At 46.1% G+C, this 19453-nt stretch overlaps 1 protein-coding gene across 2 annotated transcripts in view; it reads left to right on the forward strand.

Moving 5' to 3' along the window:
* CAV1 (caveolin 1) overlaps positions 1–19453 on the forward strand; it is a 29496-nt gene continuing 10043 nt past the window's right edge. Inside the window, exons 1-2 of one of the 2 annotated variants that reach the window (XM_079994423.1) lie at positions 1–495; positions 2449–2619. In XM_079994423.1, coding sequence (XP_079850549.1) covers positions 466–495; positions 2449–2619 — 201 coding nt within the window. In that variant the 5' untranslated portion in view covers positions 1–465. Of the gene's footprint in view, positions 496–559; positions 865–2448; positions 2620–19453 lie in introns of those variants that run through there. The other variant, XM_079994424.1, reaches the window with a different exon arrangement.

The following is a 19453-nucleotide window of genomic DNA, read 5'->3' on the forward strand; positions in this document are numbered from 1 at the left end:
TTGCCCTCGGATAACTCAGGGAATAAGCGTGCACATGTGTGTATTTTTACGGTCGCTGCAACTGGCAAGGAAACAAGCATCGCCTGAGGCTTTTCCAAAAGGAGGGAAATTAGCAGCAAAGAGCAGAGCGCGCGTCCTGTTTGTGTGGATTTTACCCTTTCCAACTCCGCGCTGCTCCTCGAGCCTTGGGGATGTGCCGAGATCTACCAGCCCTGTCCTCCAAGTCTAGAGCTGGAGCGGGGAGAACAAACCCCTGGCGCCCAGCCAGGACTCTAACTTAGAGATACCGCCCACTCGGCAGTCTTCTGTTTGTGTGCGTTGTTGGGGGGGGCCGGTTGTGGTGTGTGTGCGTGAGCGGTAGTTTTTTTTCTTCCCCTTTAACAATTCCAGATCTTCCTTCGTCGGATCTTTTAAATTACCGGTCAGTAACGCCCTCCGCAAACCCTCGAGCAAGCCCAGGGCAGCATGTCTGGGAGCAAATACGTAGATTCCGAGGTAGGGCATGCTTTTGCAATGTTTCATTCTTTTCGCGAAGCTGCTTTGCGTTCCTGGCACGGAGTACCTGCTTGCGCCAGCCATCTCTTGAGTGCTCTTGGCTCATCCCTTATCTCCTGCTCTCCACGGTGGAGCCCTTTCCAGAGCTGGAACTGCAAAGCCTGTTTTCGGGGCAATCGGGAGTTATTTGTCTGTGTTGTGTTGGTAATCTGATCTCCTGGACGGGCACTTGTTTTTTCTCTCCCCCCCCCCCCCGCCTCCCTCCGTGCGCCCTGCGCTCCCAGAGAGAGCCTTCCTGCTTAAACCGCTTCCCCCGCACCATTTCCAAGGCTGTAGTGGCGCCCACCCAGGCTTAGGGACAACTCTAGAGTAAGTTGTTGGTTTTTTTCCTGGGGGGGGGGGGTGTTTTGCAAATATGTTCTCTGTCACTGCCCAGTGCAAAGAAAGGACTGGGGTTTCTCTCTCACTCCGCGCCACTCCACCCCGGTCTCGGTTAATTCTCACAAGGCAGGAGAGGGAATCTACTGGAGAGCGTCTCCAAAGCTAAACTTGTAACGAGTGTGCAAAAGGCATTTCTTCTTAAAAGGAGCTGCAGTTTGCTAGTCTGGAGAGTGGCGTGGAGTTTGGATTTTCTGAAAACGAAAGCGGCTCGTCTTCGGGCGACGGCGCAACCCAACCGACTTGCGCCAAGAGCATTCAGATTTGAATGGGTTTCGAGAAATCTGTGGGTTGTTGTGGGTCAGGTTGGGACAGCACTCTTTCGCCTTAACTTTAGAAAGGTCCTTTTATTTTTATTTTATTTTTTTAAAAAAAGGAGGAAGCGGAGTGAGGGACGACTGTCAAGCAAGCGACTCTTTGAATGGGTGGCATTCCAGGGAGGCACGATTAGAGGGACTTTTAGAGCCCCGTACTAACACTTATCGCGGGTGACTTCTGCCTTTAACCGTCTTGCGTCCTCCTCCCCCGTCCATTCAGAGATGAATCCTAATGCATGTGAGGGTTTACTCCGGAATGGACCCAAGGAGGAGGTATTTGTTCTGGATTAACGGATCCGGAGTACGAGGGGTGTTAAATCGTTGTGGCCTCATTGCAGGAGACGCTTTTTCCCCATCCAGGTTCCCTCCCAAGGCAAGGAGCGCTCTTCCATGCCAACATGTTGGGGTTATTTAGTCAACGGTGCGGGGAGTTGTCCTCTGTCCCATTTACATCCCCGTCTCGTCTCGCCTTTGCCTTCCCTTCTCCTTTTGCTGGGGGTATTCAGGGGGTGCCCTGGGGTGCTTACTAGAGTGCCCACATTTGCCACTGAAAATGCTGGCCGCTGCTGCGATCTTATGCGCTCTTTCTTATGAGCGGGCCTCCTGGAACTTGCTGTCGAATGGAAACGCGCGTGGGATTAGGCTGCGCGGTGGCGCGCCGGTTGGCAGGCAGGCAAGGGCGCGAAGTACTCCTTTGCGCGTGAAACGCGAGGCAGGCAAGGTGCCAAGTGTCCCAGCTGATTGGTTGGGGGCAGGGAGTCCCCCCCCCTTTGCTTTATTAAGGGAGAGCTCCCTGCAAGAGGAAACTTGGAGATTCCGAGCTGCGAATTCTCCAAGCGCGTGAACAGGGGCGCGGCGGCTGCGCCCTCCCCGGCTGCAAACCTGCCCAATTCTTGCGCGCGCCAGGAGAGGACCCCTGGCGGCGCGAGCGGGAGTCGCGCCTCTGCCTGGTACCGAGGGGTGTGGTGTCAGATACTTTCTGTCCATTTAAAAAGCCAGCCTCTGGGGCATTCGCTGGATGAAGTTTCCCCAGGCTCCGCGCGCTCTCCCTGACCAGTGCAGCATAGACAGCCGCTCTCTGAACGTCCGATGAGCGAGTGGGGTTTTTTGGACGTGCATCCCCTTCCCAGGACCGCGCCGTTCACTTAGTAGTCACATCGGATTCACTGACCGCTTTCCCACACCCCTCCCTTTCCAGGACTTTCTTTACACAGCGCCCATCACCATCAGGGAGCAAGGCAACATCTACAAACCCAACAACAAGGTCATGGCAGATGAAATGAACGAGAAGGAGTTCCATGACGTTCACACCAAAGAGATTGACCTGGTCGACCGAGACCCCAAGCATCTCAACGACGATGTGGTCAAGGTAGGAAGTCCAGAACTTTTCTCAAAGCCACAAAAAAGGGGAATCTGATCAGAAGACAAGCTGGGCTGTGGGTGGGGGTGGGGAGGGAGAGAGAATGAGACGGGTTGGTATGGGATGCTTGATGGAGGACTGGTTTTGGTTTGGAAAATCAGCCCAAAAAGCAAGTGGGGGCTTCCTAAGGAAACATCACATTTGTGATCGCTTTTTAGCAAAACACTTTAATTCTCTGTCCACTAAAATGTTTGAGAACTCCACACAGTACCTTTGCAAACTTTTAATAAATTAACAGCATGTTCAGAAAATCTCATGAAGGAAGCATATCCTGTTTCAGAAATGGAAGCTTCTTCCTATTTACTTTCTAAAGAGCCTTCATTTGAAGGCTATTTACTGGATTTTTCCAGTGTGGTAGGCTTGATAAACATAGTTATGGAAGAGCTGGGTACAAGCTCCACCCCTTTTCATGGAGGGATTATGTACCTTCTGACAAGTCTCTGCTTTTTCTTTTTTTTAAAAAAAAGTCCCTGCTTTTTAAACTCAGCTGCCCTTCCATAGCCTCGCAGTAATGTGAATGTGAACATGTCATAGATTGCAAAGTACCTTTGTAAGTGAAAAAGAGCAGCAGCAGCAGCAGCAGCAGCTCTTGCACGAAAGCCATTTGTTTAGGTCTCTGTAGGAAAAAGGCTGCAATCCTGTTTACACTTGCCTGGGAATAAACCCCATTAGATACAATGGCCCTTACTTCTCAATACACACACATTGGATTGCACTCTTGGACTGCGATCCTAAACACACATACTCGAGCAGTGTTGGATTTACGTATAAGCTAAACAAACTATAGCTTAGGGCATCAGTCTCTTGGGGGCCCCAAAAAAATTTAAAGGAAAAAAACCCTGGATGTACATTTCCAAAATATAAGATAAAAAACAAATAAAATAAAACCTACATACAGCAACAGTGTTTTGTGTTGTGTAGGCTCCTATGATGTAAGTAATGAGCCCTGCCTGCCAGCCTGCTCCCTAAAATATCACTGGTTTGCTCATTTCTATATGGCTTTAGATGCCTATTATGTCCATAAATTACCATATAGCATCTATTCAACACAAAAAAAGTGACAATTTGTTGTTGACGATGGACAGCTGGTCATATAAAGGGCCCCATTACCTTCAGTAGCTTAGGGCCTCATCACACCTAAATCTGTCCCTGTACTAAAGACTCAGTCCCAGTGGACTTGCTGGGACTTGCTTCTGGGTAAACCTGCTTGGGACTGCACTTCTGATCAATGTTTGCGTTGATTTCTGGGCATGACGGATAATGCATATTAAAATGACTGTCGCTGTTAACATAAGCAGTGCATTTTGCTCCCATGCAGGAGTGCCAACTTGAGTAAAATATTGAGAGTGCACAAACACCATTTGAATGGCGATGCTGATCGATTTTTTTCGGCTGACCCCCTCAAATATTGAATTGGGGGAGGGGTCAAAGGGGCTTGGCCCCTAGGAGTTGACTCCTTTGTTCTCATGCATAGCTAGAGTATTACTTGGTCCCAAAACATAACTTCTTCAGGTTGCCTGACTAAATAGGAAAAAAACATGTTTGTATATTTTTCTCATTAAGTATCAGGATGCCCACAAGGGCTTGGCTTCAGAAGGCGGGGCTAGGAGCTTTTTGGGTTTTTTTTTTAAAGCAAGGCCGTAATTTGCCACTGGATGCTGAAGAAAGAGAATAATAAACCTGCAATATTTTGTCATGTTTTGATTATTTATTTAATCTGACAACATTTTTTTTAAAGAAATGCTGGGGGGGGAATACTAATGCTTGCAAAAAAAAACCCCTACAGGTGGCAAACATCCCCTTAGAGACACTATTCCCTTTTCTCGCTCACATAGAAGGGAATGTCAGTTCTAAGATGGTATTACAGCACACAAAGGCATAGTTGGAAAAACCAAACAAAAACCCTGTGAACAATTGCTTATTGGTATACAAATGTAGGCAGATATTGGCTGCAGTCCTATGCACATTTACCTGGGAGTGAACCCAGCGGAACTTTCTTCTGAGTAAGCACAGGATTGTGCTGTTAATCAGTGAATCGATTGATTAAAACTTACGGAGTATATTGTCTGAGATGGATTTTTAACATGTCGCAGCCTCAGGGAAGATTGGAGGGCTTAACTGGGGTGCAGACTCGCTGGTTTCATTTTCATGGTGTTCAAATCACACTACTTTGCTCCTCCCTTTGCTAAGCCAGGAATAAACAAATCACAGCTCTGGGTTAATGCTACGTCTCCCAAAGAAGCCATGAGCATCTGCCATGAACACTGATTTGTACATAATGCTAAGCCAGCACTGTGGTCTGTTGCTTTCCAGCTGCACAAAAGGGAGCAATAGGAATGAGAATAATTTGAGCAACAATGGGCCAACCCGCTGCTCTTTCATGGTAACCTGTAGTTTGTTTCAGACAATGGCTTACCCTGAAGGGCCCAATGTTAATGAACAAGGGGGGAAATCATTTATTCCATTTCTCAACTTTAGGGGTGAGTATTAGCACTTATGTAGCCAAAATGGCACCACACCCACTCCAAGATTTAAAGAAATAATTTAAAAAACTTGTTACAAAAACAGGGGGACAAAAAAAACCCCAAAACAAATTCAATGATGACTGAGTATGTTCAGGGGTCATGGAAAGCTGGCTGGATGTTTAGGTGCGGAACAGAAAACTGGGAGGGTGGGCAAATGGAATGGAGTCTCCTGGAAAGGGTATAGCTGCATGGCTGGAACCCTGAAACAGGAGAATTGCACTTTTCAACATTTTGTTGCAAGCCTCACTTGTGTGCTTATTCTGTCATATGACTTTCCACGGAATCGTTTTTGCAAAAGCATTGCTTTATTCACAGAGATGGGAGCACAAAGGCAATCTGCCTTACCCAATGGACATAAAAGGGGGGCAGGGCGGGGGATCCTTTTTCCAAACTAAAAACGCCAAAAGGAGAAGTCATTAAGTGAATTGGAGCAAAGGCCCTTCTGGATCTCTTGTTAATTTTGTAAATGTCACATTTATACTAGTCCAATGTATCTGGGTCAATGGAAATTACTATCGGGGCCCATCTAGGTCAGGGAAAATCATGGATGTAATCCATTCTTGGCAGAGGCACATCGTGCTGCAGATGTGATGGCCAAAGATGGTTTGTAGTCCAAGTTTTGCTGAACTTCTGGAAAAAAAAACATATTTCTGCAACTCACTCATGGTAAGCAATCTGATGTTGCAGTGCTACATCATGAAGCCTCTTGAGTGGGAAAAGAAACCTTTGCATCTTGGATGGGGGAACTTGTGCCCATCCCAGGTGCTGGTTGATTCTCCACTCCCATCAGCCCCAACTGTTTTGGCCAAGGATCACAAATGATGGAAGCTAGGGTATAGAAAGGCTTTCTGTCCCAGATAGATATCTGTAAGGTTCCACCTGCCCAGTGAAGGTATTGTGGAGTAAAATAGTTTATTCTGTTGGTGTAGAGCAGGCATAGGCAAACTCGGCCCTCCAGATTTTTTGGGACTACAACTCCCATCAGCCCTAGCTAACTGGACCAGTGGTCAGGGATGATGATAGTTGTAGTCCCAAAACATCTGGAGGGCTGAGTTTGCCTATGGCCTGGCATAGAGGGGAGAAGTAGCTCCTTTCTATAGGCTGATTAGCAACAGAATGTTTGCTTGCAGAACCAGACCTTCCAAGTTTTCTAAACCCCATCATTCAATCTAAAGTGTTGAAAGGGCCACAGCTCAATGGCAGAAGTCCATTGACTTACTTCTAAGCAAACTTGCATAGAACTAGACTCTTGATATCTTAGGTTTCTCACTATTAGGCTACTTTGGCCTGCAAAAAATCTGCAAAAGTTAAAGAATCCTGCAAAACAAAGCACAAGAAAACAGGTTGAATAAATAATATAATCTTTCTCTTTTAGGAAGAGAAAATAAGCCTGAGAAGGGGAGTGTTTGGGGAGTGAGGAGAATAACATATTTTCTAACTCATTCTTCAGCATCAGCTGAGGTTCCCAAAGCAACAAAACCTTCTGAGGATTAGTGATATGTGCAAGGCTGAAAGGAATCTAGATAGCTCTCAACAACATTACAGAATGAAGAAAAAAGATGGATCCTACTGGGAATAGGAGGCCAATCACTGATGAGGAAAAAGCACATATCTTTAAGGAAATGTTTGCAAGCATCTCTCAAGGGAGAGATCAAAGATGTCAGTTATATCCTGTGTCCCAAAGGAAAATGAGAACATTGGGAACAACTTCAGATAGTGGACCCTCTCAGAAACAAAAGATATTTTCCCCAACTCAAGATTCTTATTTTCATAATTTACGTGCAGCAACTAGTTTTGCAGTTACATATTCAAACTGCTGCTGTAGGAAAATGTCCTTTAGGTGGCTGCAATTGGGGAACAGCAGCAGTAATGCAGTGCTGAAGCTTTGAATCCAGCTGAGGGCTGGTCTGTATGAACAACAGACCGAACAGAGAAGCTGGGTGTGTGAATTGTCCTTGCTCTACAAAACAAAACAAAAACTCAATCCTGAATGCAGAAAATGAGCATGTCAGGGAAGTGGCTAGACTTCAAACCATTCTTCCACAAATTTAATTTACTTCTTCATGTATGTTTGTGGGAAGACTCACTCATTCAGATGCATGAGCATCTACCTCTACTCTAAAATGAAACACTCTTGAAGTAACAACCAAGAGACTTGTGGCACCTTTAAGATTAGCAAAGCTATTGTGCCATAAACGTGTGTGGACTAGAGTCCATTTCAACAGATATGATGCCTAGGAACAGTTTTACCACATAATCTGTTTGTGTTGACCAGTGTTTCCTGAAAGTTACAGGGTGGCCATATTTCCAAACCTTTATGGTTCTTGGCCTAGAAATGAATAAATCAAGTTCTGTTTTCCAGTGCACAAAGCTAATCCTGAGTTTGTAGCCCTGTTTATTTGACATAGGTTCCTTTCACGCCTCTAGCTAGAAATACGATACTGAGGTGACGGTGGGGAACCAAGGGATGATATAATTGCAACCAGAAGAATATCCCTACGGATAGCTTTAGATGTATAAAATGAGTTAATTGTATTAAACACTAATAAAATAATGCAATTTTATTATTGTAACGTTTGGAAACGAGGACCTAGCACATGTCATTTATCCTGTCGGACTAACTGGGCAGACCACTAAGACATGGAAGCAACAATTCTTTCTTTGTGAGCCACTAGTTACTGTCTTTACATTTTCCCTTATATCACCACAAAGTAAAAGTGCTAGAGACTTGGTGTGTGGGAAAGAGATAAGCTGAACTATCAAGAGCTTGGAATATTTCTGAGGGGAGCAGGTCCATACAGGCCTTCCTGTGGCTACTGCCCTGGTCTCCTGGAATGTGTAGTTCTGGGTAGGCCTAACTTGGTGCAATTTCCCCCCCAGGTGTGGCAGATGTGAGAATCACTCGTGCTTCAGCATACCAACAAAAAGAAAGTAATATACACATCACAAATATTATTATCTCTTAAGGGAGCAGCCTGGCCAGACTGACTGTCAAATAATGTTTAAGGGGAATGTAGACAACTGATCTCTTGCTTCAAACCACAGCTTCTAACTGTCAATTCTGGGCATAGCACCAACGTGTATCAGTAATTAAGGTCCGACAGTCTTCTTTTTGCTATGTGGTTCTGGGGTATTTATCTCAGTGGAAGCCTGAGGAGAGCCCTTGAAGTGTTAATAATAAGGTCACCCTGAAGGTGTATATTCAAGATCCTAGAAAGAGATCGATCATCCTTTAAGTGCAGGGCTGGCTCCAGATTTGAGGGGGCTTTGGAAATGTGGACACCCTTTTAAATCACCGGGCCCTTGGCTGCCATTTTAAATTTCCCACAATGCCCCAGAGCAATGTAGCATCTGGTTCTGCAGTGTAGAGTAGGAAATTTAAAATGGCTGGTGGCTTCCAGGGCCAGCCCAGGTATCCCAGGACCAGCAGCTGTTTGAGGATGACTGGTGTTGATCCTGACCCTGTGGTCATACAAATAGAGTGGTAAATAATGTGGACGTTTCCAGCTTTCAGTGTTGTGACCTTCAGGTGAAATGGCAGTTCTAGCGATTGATAGTATGGAAATTAGGATTAGTCATTTTTCTATATCTGTTAACACAAAATACAAAAGTGCAACCAGGCTTAATTGCCATAATTAAAAAAAAAACATATTCAAAGTCTGGTTTTTGCATGTGTCACACCCCTGCTTTAACTTTGAATCCTGCTACTCCACTCACCCCCATTTCTGAGCATTTTAGCTATTTGTTCAGGGCTTTTGCATTTCTTGTCGCTCGCTCCATGCTGACACCTACACAGCGCCATAAAAGCAAAGCCAACCACAGAAGACAAATGATTAGGCCCGGGACAAGGAATCTGCTCTGTAAGCAGTTCATCAAATGGCTTCAGTATTTTTTTTTTTTTAAAAAAAGCCTCGTAACTCATAAAAAGCAGGGGATGTGCTCCCGCGACGTGCGTTGCAAGGTGCTACATAAAGTCTATTGCACCTGGGGTTCCAAAGCTGAAGACAAATAAGCTTCAAGGCAGAGGTGAGATATGTGCAAGTAATAAGAAGCCAAACAAGTTTCTGAAAGGATCGTGCTTTCTTTAGCCTGGTAACCACTGCCAGGGCCAGAAGGGGGCTGTATCCTCAGGTGAGCCCGCTTCCTGTGTCAGTGGGCCTTAGCTGGCTTACCTGGCTGCACTGGCAGTATTGGGCAGCTGGCTCTATCCACATACAATTCCCTAAAGTAATGCCTACCCAGGGACATTGAAGGAAATACAGTGGTACCTCGGGTTACAGATGCTTCGGGTTACAGACACTTCAGGTTACAGACTCTGCTAACCCAGAAATATTACCTCAGTTCAAGAACTTTGCTTCAGGATGAGAACAGAAATCGTGCTCCAGCAGCACGGCGGCAGCGGGAGGCCCCGTTGGCTGAAGTGGTACCTCAGGTTAAGAACAGTTTCAGGTTAAGAACGGACCTCCAGAATGAATTAAGTTCTTAACCCGAGGTACCACTGTAGATGGATGACTAGATCTAGCTAGCTGGCGCTCCAAAGAGTGCCAGGCTGTAAGAATGGCCCACCGGCAGTGGACTCCGGCATGGCCCTGGCAGCTGCCCAAGGGTGCCAGGCTGCTATATCCTGCCCTGACCACTTTGAATTTAGGGGCATTGCCTGGGTTTTTAGGAGGTTTGGCCCCATTTCCCCTTGCTCCTCCTCATGTCTCATAGAAGCAAAATAAGTTAGGTGAAATAAGGTAAACATGCAAATGTGCTTGATTTGCACCCTCCCTATAGGTTGCACAAAGCTTTAGTTCACTATTTCAGTTACGTTTAGTTCACCGTGTTATTTTAATGGGCAGGGGGAGCACATATGGGTATTGTGGTATGGATCTGATGCTTTCCCATATACGGTACATGTATTTGAAAATTCTGCCCATACCAAAGTAAATAGCAGCTGGGAAGGGTCTTTGAATAACCTTCTCCCTGACATGCTGTTTCGCATATATAGAGAAAGAACTCCTGAAACATGTACACATATACACTGCAGTCTGAAGTGGTACAGACTACAGTTTTACCATCTGATCAGGCTGTTTGTGAAGACTAAGCCAGACCTGAAAATTTTCTTTTTTTAAAAAAAGTTATCCACCATCAGACAATTCCATTATTAGGATGAACCAAAATGTTACAAAATAGTGGGTAATTTTTTTGATATCTCTGGAACTTCTGCAGAACTTAAAATGATTAATAGCATCATAGAATCATAGAGTTGGAGGGGACCCTGAGGATCATCTAGTCCAGCCCCCCTGCAATGCAGGAATATGCAGCTGTCCCATATGGGGATCGAACCTGCAACATTGCCGTTATCAGCACCATGCTCTGTCCAACTGAGCTCCCTTTTTGCGGCATTTTGGTTGTTCCTAATAATGGATGTGTGGGATGGATACCCAATCATAGATTTTTTGGGGGGAAGGGCAGATTTTTTTCTTACAACCTAATGTAAATTGCAATCCTACCCATACCTAGCCTATTCATAAGTAAGCCCTATTGAGTTCAAGGAACTTACTCCCAAGTAACCATGGACAGGGTTGCAGCCATAGTTTCCTTTGCCTTTTTATGTTCCTTACAAAATCATAATATATAGTTCCCAGAAGACACGCAAGTTGCTTTAGAAATCAGCAGAATAAATATTCGCTTATTCTCCTGTTTTGCCCTTTGATTATAACCCCCAGTGTCAGTGAAAAGGCTTGAAATTTGCATTGTAAAAGCAGAAATTTAAAACAGGCATGATCTGACCCAACACCTGAGGATGGAGAACTTAAAAAGAAAAAGAAAAAAGTATCGTACAATAAAATCACAGCACGGCACACAAAGGGTGTGTATCTGGGGGATAGGGAGGAACTGCAAAATCCTTTGCTACTCCAAGACTCTGGTAACAGTGGCTACACATCCTTACATGTACAAAGAATCTGCTAACGCCTGCAGAGTTTATGCGCACCGTTTATATATATTAGGATTTATGCCATAGTCTCTCTGCTTTTCCAATGCTTTCTTGTTCCTTCCCCAAGCACAGCCTCTCCCTAACTCCCACACATGGCCTTTCTCTGAATCATTAAATGTAGCCCCGGACGCTTGTTGCCTCTCCGTATCCCTAATCACAGCCAGCTCTAGATTATGCCAGCCTCCTAAAACGATGGGGCAAAGTAAAAGAGGCCCTTGTGTGCGTTCCCTCCGGCAACTCCTACTCACGGTTGCCTGCAACTTGGTGCTTAACTTTGTTTCTGCGTGTTTCGGGTTGTGTTTGTTTTCATAAACTTAGGCTGCAACCCTGTGTTGTACTTACAAGGAAGTTAGGTGAGCACACCCTCCAACATTTCTCCGAAGAAAATAGGGACGTCCCATTCCGTAACAATAAGTTTACTATTTATACCCCACGCATCTTACTGGGTTGCCCCAGCCACTCTGGGCAGATTCCAACATATATAAAAACATAATAAAACATTAAACATTGAAAAATGTCCCTATACAGGATTGCCTTCAGACGGCTCGGGGGTCAGATAACTCCATACCCTCCAACATTTCTCCAATGAAAGTAGGGACATCCTAAGGAAAAGTGGGACGTTTCTGGATCAAATCAGAAACTGAGATGGCTTCTCTTAATCAGGGACGTCCCTGGAAAATAGGGACACTTGGAGGGTCTGGCTCCGAGCATCAGGCTCCAATGCCCACACCAGACTTCACACATGGATACGGACGATCAAAAACATCAGGCTGTTTCTCAAGTGCAGCTAATTATTTGACCCATCCACTTAAGCAGCTGTTTCAGCAGTGTGGAATTCAACTCGCATCAGGATTAAACATATTCCAGATTCTTGGTCTGGGGAGCCACCCACCCAATAGGTATGTTGGCATCTGAGAGAGTGGCATTATTTGCACATCCAGGCAGATTTGGAATTTGTGTTTATTTACGATGACTTAAAATGTCCGAAAGCAAAGTAAAACAACAAATTCTGTCTGTATAACAGCAATTATTACAATTAACCATTTCCAATAGGACTTTAGCCCTTGCAGTTTAGCAGTGGCTTATGATGATTGCTATTGCCATGTTGGAATTATGGTTGTTGGGTGTGACCTTCCAGGGTTGATAATCAGCTGCGTAGTGTGGGAAGGGGCCACAGGAGCAGTGGCCCCGGGTGCAAAAGTGTTAGGGGGCACACAATTTCAACACCCGGTGCTGGCTTAATACAGCTGCATGCTTCCATTGCTGGGTTCTGTTGAAAACGGCTTCTCCATGCAAACCAGGAAGCAACATCTCCAGGCAATGTGGCAACTCTTTTCTTATCTCTGCAGCTGCGATCTCCTGGGTGCCATAAGGCAATTGAATGTGCATGTGTACTCCATCCATTTACTTCCCTCCCACCCACCCCCTCCTCTGAGCCCCAGGCGCTGGCAACCCACGCTACGCTACTGTTATTATTGGTTTTCTCCTGTTTTTAGGGGGAATGCTTTAAGAAGCCTGTAAGGACGGCTGAGAAATAGAACATAAGCAGAAATAGTTGAATTGGATCCCCTTTCACACTCCCTTGCTCAGTATAGGGTATGTGAGAAAATAGCAGCTTCTCTTCTCAGCAAAAAGGTAAAGGGACCCCTGACCATTCGGTCCAGTCATGACTGACTCTGGGGTTGCGGCGCTCATCTCGCTTTATTGGCCAAGGAAGCCGGCGTACAGCTTCCAGGTCATGTGGCCAGCATGACTAAGCCGCTTCTGGCGAATCAGAGCAGCCAGGAACCAGGAAACGCCGTTTACCTTCCCGCTGGAGTGGTACCTATTTATCTACTTGCACTTTGACGTGCTTTTGAACTGCTAGGTTGGCAGGAGCAGGGACTGAGCAATGGGAGCTCACCCTGTCACAGGGATTGGAATGCAGACCTTATCTCTGCAGGAGTTAGCAGAGATTTAAATAGCTTGAGGCAGTTTACACAGGAACAGCAGGTGGGGTTGTGTTGCCCTTCTAGCTTCCCAACACCATGTGCTAGCATGGGCTAGCCTACCTCACAGGGTCGTTGTGATGGCACAATGGGGGTGGAGAGACTGAGAAACAGTGGGGGCCAGCAGGGCTGCACACGTAGGGTTGTGTTGCTTTCTGGGCTTCCCAGCCCTGTGTGTCACTGCTATTTACTGAGAGGCAGAAGGGGAAGGCAGAAGGGAGCCAATGCAGGTAGAGTGGGAAAATCATTCCTTGCTGAGCGCCCTGCTCTGCCTTGAAGGCAGAGCAGGGCGCTCAGCAAGGAATGATTTTCCCACTCTACCTGCATTGGCTCCCTTCTGCCTTCCCCTTCTGCCTCTCAGTAAATAGCAGTGACACACAGGGCTGGGAAGCCCAGAAAGCAACACAACCCTACGTGTGCAGCCCTGCTGGCCCCCACTGTTTCTCAGTCTCTCCACCCCCATTGTGCCATCACAACGACCCTGTGAGGTAGGCTAGCCCATGCTTGAAATGCAATCTGTGCTCTGTTAACCTGTAAGAATTGCATGCATCACCTCAGAGGGAAAAGCGACTGCACTTGGCTTTATAGGCCTTGGATCATGGAATTGTAGAGTTGGAGGGACCTTGAGGATCATATAGTCCAACCCCCTCCAACATAGTATTGTAGAATTGGAAGAGACCTTCCTGCAATGCGGGAATATGCAGCCGTCTCATACGGGGATTGAACCTGCAACCTTGACGTTCTCAGCACCAGGTTCTAACCAGCTGAGCTATCCAGAGTCAAGTTTCCTCCCCTTACCACAAGGCCCTGGAGCCTGGACACATACAGTGGTACCTCGGGTTAAGAACCTAATTCATTTCGAAGGTCCGTGCTTAACCTGAAACTGTTCTTAACCTGAAGCACCACTTTAGCTAATGGGGCCTCCCACTGCCGCCACGACACCGGAGCACGATTTCTGTTCTCATCCTGAAGCAAAGTTCTGAACCCAAGGTACTATTTCTGGGTTAGCGGAGTCTGTAATCTGAAGCGTCTGTAACCTGAAGTGTATGTAACCCGAGGTACCACTGTACAGAAATCATTTGCACATTCCCTGCTGGCACTTCTGCATTACAGTGGTACCTCGGGTTACATACGCTTCAGGTTACAGACTCCGCTAACCCAGAAATAGTGCTTCAAGTTAAGTACTTTGCTGGTTAGAACCTGGTGCTCAGAACGTCAAGGTTGCAGGTTCAATCCCCGTATGAGTCGGCTGCATATTCCCGCATCGCAGGATAAGAACAGAAATCGTGCTCCGGTGGCGCGGTGGCAGCAGGAGGCCCCATTAGCTAATGTGGTGCTTCAGGTTAAGAACAGTTTCAGGTTAAGAACGGACCTCTGGAACGAATTAAGTACTCAACCCGAGGTACCACTGTACACAGAGCCATCACATCATGACAGGTTTTAAAGACTGTTTTCAAAATCCACCAACATCTCAGTTTCCCTGTATCAGGCCTTGGCCTAACTCTGACACAGGCTGTGGCCAGTTTCTGGCACAAACAGGCAAGAACTGGAAAGGCTAGAGACAGGCCAGCCAGACAAAGACCAGAGCACCAGGCACAAGTGCAGAGTGGAGCCAAACAGAAGGCCGAGTTCCAAGATAGCAGTAGAGGGTTGGACCAGAAGATGCAGGAAGGTGTCGCCATCTGAGGCACCAACCCGGGGAAAGGAAATAGCATCAGCAGAGTCCACAGCTCAGCAAATTGACCAGACCAATTCCAGCCAGGCAAATGCACTTAAAGAGGGTGTGGAGCAGAGGCAGAGAGGGGAGTGGTGTGAGAATAGGGGGTGTGGCTTAGGGAGGGGATGTGGTCTGGGGAAAGTTTCAATAGCCGGACAGGAAAACTTGGAGGATTGCAGTGGCACCCTCCCCCCTCAAGCCTGATGTTCCCCACATCTGGTGTAGTTAATATGCATGAGTTGGGGTGCAGCTTACCATTATGAGCTCCCTTCCCATCACTGTGTGCATTCACTGTACACAGTTTCTGTCTGAAAAGTGCTTTAGGGCATTGCATGTGTGCCTGTCTATTTTCAACGTTCTCACATATATTTAAAAAATCAGGTGATTTACTAATGTCCTGGCATAGATTTGGAACTTCAGTTCACAGGTCACATTACAATATATTTCTATTTGTCGTTTTAGCTTTCATAGATCCAAGGATTCCTAAAATTACCTAAGCTCTGCTGACTTGTTGATTGATGCAGAGGCCAGCTCGGTAATATCTGTGGGCTGCTTGTTTTACTTTGGCACCCTGATAGAAAAGTGAGAATTTTATCTATATTGTATGTTAAGAACTGTTCCTCAAGGAATGAACCAGCAGCGGTGTTGATTAGGATCAAGGACTAATTTTGTTTATGCCTCGGTTTTTTCAGCATAATTGAACCCTTATGTACTGGTTTTCACTTCACTGCCCATGCCCATGAGTCATACCCCCTTAGGAAAATGTTTGCTTGCTATAGCTACGTGTAAACCATGTGCATAAAAGTCAAAACAGCAATTTATTGGGCAAGGCCAATGGCCCACCCAGGACAGTCTCCAAAAATGGCTTGTTGACATCCATCTGTCGCAGCATATGGTACCCATATTTCTGTCCAAGGGGCGTATATGCCACACACCCCTTTAGACATTATGCCAGAAGCCCAGAAAGTAGGTTGGTGTGCAAGCCACTCACACATCTGGTTTTCCCACTACAGCATAACATCCAGATCCAGCTTCAGTATTGGAGTCTGGAAAGCAACATCTAATGCCTCGGCTGTGTCTTGAATTCCAGCATGAAAGCACCTGCCACCAGTATTGTTAAAAAGCAAGACCACCGTTCCACTTCCTGTATGCATGCTTCTGCTCTGAGTATGCAAGAGGGAATGGACAAAGATTGTCAGATATTTGTGCTCAGAGTGGAGGCTGCTGGGAAGGTCAGAAGAATAGGCATCCCTGATTGGCTCGGGGAAGTTGCAGCTATTCCCGCAGATTCCAGCTCATCATAGAATTTTCAGCACACGTAGGCAAACTAGATTGAGGGCATCCTATCTAGTCCTGTTCACTCAACATGGCATATATAGTCATGCACTAGTTTCCTTCCCCCTGCTCCTCACTTGCATGTAGAGCCAGTGTGGTGTAGTGGTTAGAGAGTTGGACTAGGACCTGGGAGACCCGTGTTCAAATCCCCGCTCAGCCATGAAGCTCACTGGGTGACCTTGGGCCAGGCATTGCCTCTCAGCCTAGCGTAGCTCGCAGGGTTCTTGTGTGAATTAAATGAGGAGCAGGAGAACCATGTACACCACCTTGAACACCTTGGAGAAGAAAGGTGGGCTATAAATGCAATAAATAACTAAATAAATGCAGCAAGCCTTCAACCTACACAGGAGTTACGTTCTGGGGATCACGCCTAAAGCCAAAATAGAGTACAGTATAGCCAAAACATACTGGGCTAGCGGTGTCTGTAACCTGAAGCGTATGTAACCTGAAGCGTATGTAACCCGAGGTACCACTTTATAGCCAAAACATATTGGGTGCAGTGGCAGGTGGGATTACCCCCCTCCCCCTGGCTTCCGCCCCCTTTTTAATTTTTAAAAAATATTTGCCAAGTCCATAAAGCTGAATGCGCATGAGTTCAATGTGTGTAAGTTGCGGACTTGCTGTAGATAAATAAATAAATGTTTTCAAAGGACCTTGGCCCTCTTCTCATATTCTTTTCCATGCACTGATTGAGCATAGAATGGGAGAGGAGGAATTTCCCCACATAATGGAAAGAGACAGTGAGGGTCTATGCGTGTCTATTGAAGCAGTGGGTGCAATCTGCTCCCTTTTCATACAGTCTATCCATGCATGGACGGGAACATGCCTAAAGGAAAGTTTTATGAGCTCTGCATGTGTGATCTGGGACCAATCAAAAAGCAAGGTCACCACTCACATAGTAAGTAGAGTCTGTTTGCACACCTGTAAGTCAGGATAGGGACGCAGGTGGCGCTGTGGGTTAAACCACAGAGCCTAGGACTTGCCGATCAGAAGCTCAGCGGTTCGAATCCCTGCAACAGGGTGAGCTCCCGTTGCTCAGTCCCAGCTCCTGCCAACCTAGCAGTTCGAAAGCATGTCAAAGTGCAAGTAGATAAATAGGTACCTCTCCGGCAGGAAGGTAAACGGCGTTTCCGTGCGCTGCTCTGGTTCGCCAGAAGTGGCTTAGTCATGCTGGCCACATGACCCGGAAGCTGTACGTCGGCTCCCTCGGCCAATGAAGCGAGATGAGCGCCGCAACCCCCGAGCCGGCCATGACTGGACCTAATGGTCAGGGGTCCCTTTACCTTTAAGTCAGGATAGCAGGTATGATCCCAAATGCAAGCACCTCTCCAAGGATTTCACTGTACTTACCATGTTACATTGACTTGAGCATGTGCCTTTCTAGTTTATGGATGTTCTGTGAATGAAAATGGGTAAAGAAACAATACACAAGAGAATTCTGCATTTGGACTTTATTTGTGCATGGCTAAAACAAGAACACATGACTGCATTTTTTGTCCGATGCCACTGAAACAGAGATAAACTTGCTAACCTCAAAGTTTTCAGGACCTTCAATGGACTGCAGTCCCCTCTACCTTCCAGGACATTTCTGTTAATGGCTTTAAACTCTAGACCTCACTTGAGAGACTAATATCTTGTAGGATGTAGGGTTCATGAGTTTCAGATGAATTACACAAAGGATAAATATGGCCCAAAACTTTGTTTATATCTAGCGCGCTTGCTTAGTTTTCAGCAAAGTGCTGGCTGATAAGTTCAGCTTCTCAAAATAGGAAGGAGGAAAGATTCCATCACAGCTAAAGGTGAAAGTGCTGCATTCTTTGGTTGGTCTGCGCCTGTCAAATTCATACGCAAGGATTTATAAAGGACAGCAACGGAGCTGAAGTTATAAATGTCCCTTTATGCAGCGTGCATTTCAAGCACATGCACACGCCAAAGAATCCTGGGAACTATAGATCTACAATTCCCCTCACCCTTAACAAACAGTCCCTGGGGTTATTTGGAGAGCTTTAAATGTGTGCTGTGTAGACAGCCTACGACAAAATGCAATTTGGCTGCACAGTCTTTTAAGTCAGATATTACACCCCCTTCTTCAAGTGAAAGAATATCTTTATTTGCAAATGACCATAAGGGAAAGTGCTCTCTGATGTCTAGCACTCTGAATAGAGTAGGTCAGTCTTCCTCAGCCTAGTTCACTCCAGAGTTTTTTGACTACATCTCCCATCAACCCCAGCCACATGGCTGCACCTATGTTGGGGGAAACCAGCATGCATGATTAAATATTTAGCTAACTACACACTACTTTAAAAGTGCAGTGTGCAGCTTCATCAGGTTCCTGACCCCACATTTAATACTAAGCATGAGACTCCAGGATGCAGGGAAAGGTAGATTGAACCCTTCCCTCCCCAAGTGTGATCCCAACGAAAACTGACCCCAGTGCATCCATTAGCACCATTTTCATTGGTATTGAATCTGGGGAGGGAAGAGTTAAACTGTACTGCAGCCCAAATAAAAAGCAAAGGCTGCACTTAACTATTCTTTTAATAATAGTAAAAAAAAACCTGATGAAGCTGCATACTCTGCATTTATCCTAAGGTGTAGGCAAATCAGCCTTGCCAAACAAATGGCCTCCATCTTGGCTGTGAGTCCTGGAAGACCTGCTCCCTGCCTTGCAGGCCTTTTCCCACCTGGTCTGAGGGGTTGGGGCCCTGAAAAACTCTAGCTAGAAAAGCTGAGGCTGTTGGACTAGAATCCTGGATTGGGGAGTCCTTTGGAGGGTTTTGTTCGATACGGTTGTGTGCTTCTTGATATTTTGTTTATTTGTTATTCTGACTACTTTGACGTTGGCCGGGATGTAATTCTTTTATGTTGTAAGCCGCCTCGAGCATGGCTTTAACTTTGGAAAGGCGGCATACAAATGAAACGATTGATTGATTACAACTCCCATCAGCTGAAGCTAGCATTCGCCTTGCCAAAATACAGTGGTACCTCGGGTTACATACGCTTCAGGTTATATACGCTTCAGGTTACAGACTCCACTAACCCAGAAATAGTGCTTCAGGTTAAGAACTTTGCTTCAGGATGAGAACAGAAATCCTGCTCTGGCGGCGCGGCAGCAGCAGGAGGCCCCATTAGCTAAAGTGGTGCTTCAGGTTAAGAACAGTTTCAGGTTAAGTACAGACCTCTGGAACGAATTAAGTACTTAACCCAAGGTACCACTGTACCTCGATTGTGTGGT

The sequence above is a fragment of the Podarcis cretensis genome, assembly GCF_951804945.1.
Source record: "Podarcis cretensis genome assembly, chromosome: 10".
NCBI classification, from domain to species: Eukaryota; Metazoa; Chordata; class Lepidosauria; order Squamata; family Lacertidae; genus Podarcis; species Podarcis cretensis.